General features: G+C 46.4%; 1 protein-coding gene across 1 annotated transcript; it reads left to right on the plus strand.

The window, feature by feature from the left end:
• Positions 1-587: 587 nt before the first annotated feature.
• On the plus strand, positions 588-1,685 carry LOC133407827 (POU domain, class 3, transcription factor 4-like). The gene has a single exon (XM_061686095.1). It carries the CDS (start codon positions 588-590, stop codon positions 1,683-1,685), a length of 1,098 nt encoding a protein of 365 aa, XP_061542079.1.
• Positions 1,686-4,764: the final 3,079 nt, after the last annotated feature.

Here is a 4,764-nt window from a genome sequence, read left to right on the forward strand (position 1 = left end):
TATGACATGCCCCTGGTCTCATGGGTGCTGAAAGGTCCGTCCGAAAAAGTTCAACATCTTGAGACGTGCCTTCCACTGAAAAGTCCTGAGGACGCGTTTACTGCGCGTTAATGATTATCGGCTAAAGAACTGGTCCGGGTTTGATCGCACCCTTCTAAATGAAGTGTTGGCACGTCTGACAAATGCCACTGGAGCTTCGACCTCCTCCTTCGCACGCGCTCGAGGGTGACAGGAGCAGCATTGAACACGCGCGTGGAGCAGTTGGAAAGTTCGATTAATAAACAGGAACTGCGCTCCGAGCGCACATTGTTCCACAAACAGGCTCAATGGACTCACTTCCGGTTCGACCGCCCTTTAACCCTTTGCTCTCGACGGTTGTGGAGCCGGAGGCGGAGGTTGCGGAGCGTGCGTGCGTGCGTGCGTCGTCATTGGCGGAGAAGTGTCGTCGCCGCGGCTTCCTCGGCCCGTGACTGGCGGTTCTCGCTGTCCGTCAACGCCTGACTGGTGCCGAGGCTCCAGAGAGAGGGAGATGTCAGAGGCTGAGCTCAAGCTCACTTTAGTATCGCCAGTGGGGTTCAGCAGCCAGCATGGCCACAGCTGCCTCCAGCCCCTACACCCTGCTCGGCTCCGGTCCCATGATCCACCCGGACAGCCAGGCCATGCAGCCCGCTAGCCCCTACAGAGGACACCAGAAACTCCTGCACAGCGACTACCTGCACAACGTGCAGAGCAACGGGCACCCCCTCGGGCACCAGTGGGCGAGCAATCTGTCGGATAGCAGCCCGTGGTCGGCCTCCGTGGAGCAGCAGGACGTCAAACCGGGCAGAGAAGACCTGCAGCTCGGCATCATCCATCACCGCTCGCCGCACGTCGCTCACCACTCCCCGCACCAGAGCAACCATGGCAACCACCCTGCGGCGTGGGGGACTCCGGTGTCCCACAACTCCTCCGTCAGCAGCGGGCAGCAGATCAACATCTACTCCCAGACGGGCTTCGCCGTCAACGGCATGCTGGAGCACGGCGGACTCAGCCCTCCGCCCAACCCGCAGGGCCAAGGCATGCACCCGGGCCTCAGGGACACGCTCAGCCCCGAGCGCGGCGACCTGGGCGGGCACCACTGCCACGACCACTCCGACGAGGAGACGCCGACTTCGGACGAGCTGGAGCACTTTGCCAAGCAGTTCAAGCAGCGCAGGATCAAACTGGGCTTCACGCAGGCCGACGTGGGATTGGCTCTAGGAACTCTCTACGGTAACGTCTTTTCCCAAACGACCATCTGCAGGTTCGAGGCTCTGCAGCTGAGCTTTAAAAACATGTGCAAACTCAAGCCGCTGCTGAACAAGTGGTTGGAGGAGGCAGACTCGTCCACGGGCAGCGCGAGCAGTATAGACAAGATAGCAGCTCAGGGGAGGAAGAGGAAGAAGAGGACGTCCATCGAGGTCAGCGTCAAGGGGGTCCTGGAGACTCACTTTCTCAAGTGTCCCAAACCCTCCGCGCAGGAAATCACGTCGCTGGCGGACACGCTGCAGCTGGAGAAGGAGGTGGTCCGCGTCTGGTTCTGCAACCGCAGGCAGAAAGAGAAGCGCATGACGCCGCCCGGCGAGCCGCCGCCGCCGCCGCCCCACGACGGGCCTTATTCCCACGGCGGCAGCGCGGGCGACGCGTCGTCGTGCCGCGACCTCTGACCGCAGCGGCGGTGCGGCGGCCCCAAGTCGGACCCTCGCCGGTACAGACTCCTCCAGACCCGCAAGACCTCCTTCCAGCAGCACCGGAGATACCCGCTCAGCCTTGGCCTCTTTCGAAGCGCCTGCACGAGGGCATTATTCTATCGTGTCACGTCACTCCGTGGAGCCGCTCAAAATGTTTGGATATAAATACAAAATGTGCCTAGAATCTACCAGCGCCTTTAGTGTTTGTCAACAAATGGGACTGTGGTTTTCTTTTCTATTCCCCCCCCCCCCTCCTCCATTTCGTTGTGGGGTGACACAATTAATGATTCTTATTTTCTGAATTGATCTGTTATTTCAGTGTTCGGGCACCTCGTGTAATTTTACTGTCTACTCGAGCTCACAATCCTTCAATGTCATTATTTTGTAACATACTCGCAGAACATCTGTAATTGCTGTTATTATTTTGCATTTGCAAATGGGCCCTCATTCCAGTGACGATAGCACTTGAAGTCTTGTTTTAGTCCCTCCGTTGCGGCCTGTAGTTTACAAGGCCACTCACAAAAACAGTTATTTATAAATCCATTTTCTTAGTTTGATTCATCTTCGACCATTTAAACTGTGTAGACTCTGAAAGAGAGCCGTGAATAGGGGGAAAAAAAGGGTTGACGCTATACACCTGCCTATAATTTTATTGTACGTTCACTATCCAAATTTTATATTAAATACTCCTGTTATTGGTTTATTTCACAAGTATTTTTTCGAATATTGTACAGTTTTATATATTACCCTTTTGAAGTCATTAATTTAAACAAATGCTCTTAGTTATTCCTGCACTTAATTAGCAATGTAAAAAAAAAAATATTTTCAGTATAAGATTGAACTGTTTCGGCGGTTTTATTCCAAATTTCGATGACAGCTCAAGTAATTATTTATTTTCATTATAAAGCTTGTATTATGTTTTGAAATAAACTATGTATGTTGTAATAAACAATTTCTTGCTCAATTGTTCACTGTGCAAAATAATTAAAGCTCATTATTATTATTATTATTTAAATTTTACATTATTAATTCAGTTCTAATTTAACCACTCAAACATTATTGACTAAACCAAACCAGACGACCCAGGCTAAATACGCGATTTTACTCGAAATATATTCTTAAATATTAACAGCAGCTTCTCCTTTTACTTGTCATGTTTAAATTGTCCCCTCTCAAAGGTTTTGGTGTCCGTAACAGCTGTAAAATATCCAAGTGGCTCGATAGTCTTGGCTCCAGGCTGATCACTGAAAAAAGAAAAAGAAAAAGAGACGCATTTTGCATGCAGTTCCTTTGAAACGTTATTGTCAGGGCCCTCTGCCCTCCTTGATCAGACATGCGTGATGTATCGCCTGGGCCACTGGGCCTGACAGCGCGCGCGTACAAACGCGTTGACACACGCACGAGCACGTACGCACGCACGCACAAACGCGCGGGCGCGAGCAGAGAAGCGGATGAATCTCATTTCAAAGACTACAGCTCCGTATAATTGGCCATGCAAAAGCAAAATAGAGCTAAATTCGTGCAAAAAAAAATGCGAAGCCTGAAAATAAATTAGGGATGGTTTTGAAATAAGTAAATGCAGCACTGTTTAAATGATTCAAAAATAGAGCTGGTGAGGGAGAGTGCAGAGGGGGAAGGGGTGGGTGGGAGGTGGGGGTGGGGGGGTGTAGGGTGCGAGGCCTTGCCTTGAAAACAGAAAGCCTGACTGGAATACTAATGTGTCTTGAATTTATGCATCTCCTCAGTCTGCGGCCATGGGAGGGGGTTGGGGGAGACAGCAAAAGAGGGAGAAGAGGGAGTGAGGATGGAGGTAAAAGGGGACGCCTATGAATATATGGAAGGGAAAACGTCAAACAAAATAGCTGACTATAATCCAACTGTTTTAGTTGTAAATGGTGAGTGTTAGGGTGGCTTGGAAGCGTCTGATGGAGAGCAAGCAAATGAGCAGAACGTGAAGTTCCGACTTGCACTCACATTGCTTCCCTTTGCTGCTTTGAAGACTTAAAACATCTCAATGCTGAGAGGAAGTCCATTTCTAAAGATTAACTGATACTTCAATAACTCACTCGTGAAGAAATGATTGACTTTGGAAACATGCTAAAGACGAAAACGAAACAGGTACAAGTGAGCAAAAAAAAAAAAAAAATAATAATAATTATATATATATATTTAAAAAAAAAATATATATATATATATGTATATATATATATTGTAATTGTGTCCTCTAAAATGTTAATTTGGTTACTCTTGCAGGTAACTGAGGCTATGAATCAGACAAAGAAATGGTGACTTCATGATGGGATTGAATGGCTCACTGAGTCTGTATTTGTCATCACTTTTGCACCTGTTTTGGTTTGCTTTATGGTCTTTGGATTTCTAAGTTTCACTTAAAGGTTATAAGATGCAGTAAGTGGTCAGAGTTGATTTCAAACACATAATTCTTTTATATATAAAAAATTTGAAAAAAAAGCGGCAATCTCAATCTAAGGGAAACTGTTTCTTAAAAATGGTATCTCATAAAACACAGGACATCATATTTTTCCCTTTTAAAAGTTGTGTGAGAATTCAATTGCCACAAAAAAAATACAACACACTTGACAATATCATCTGCACATAGCATATGATCTCCTCAACTCCAACCAAGAATTATAGCTTTTATCATGTGCTGCAAACTTATTTCAGTATATATGTACTACTGGTCAAATCTTCTAGAACACCCCAATTTTACCAGCGTTTTAAAAATTGGAATGTATGCAGTTAAATTTTTCATTTACTCTGAAATGAAAGCACGGATCAAATAAACTATTCAAGTTACAAATTCAATCATGGAATCAATCTACAAGCAAAAAAAGAAAAGAAAATGTTTTCTAAAAATTTGACTTATTAAAGTATCCGCGTTGGGCAGATATATGTGGCATTATCTCTAAAAGGGAAATCAAATATTCTTCAGAATATTCTTTCCAACTCTGTTGTGGAAGTTTCCATAACCGTGTTCCACTTGTAGGTTGTGCTGCTTTCACTCTTTTGTCCAGTTTAAAGTTCAATTCTGGAGACT

This window comes from Phycodurus eques, chromosome 9, assembly GCF_024500275.1.
Source record: "Phycodurus eques isolate BA_2022a chromosome 9, UOR_Pequ_1.1, whole genome shotgun sequence".
In the NCBI taxonomy this organism is placed as follows: Eukaryota; Metazoa; Chordata; class Actinopteri; order Syngnathiformes; family Syngnathidae; genus Phycodurus; species Phycodurus eques.

What these genes read in the sequence shown, in the direction of transcription:
- LOC133407827 (XM_061686095.1), top strand. Translation starts at nt 588, where the DNA reads ATGGCCACAGCTGCCTCCAGCCCCTACACCCTGCTCGGCTCCGGTCCC.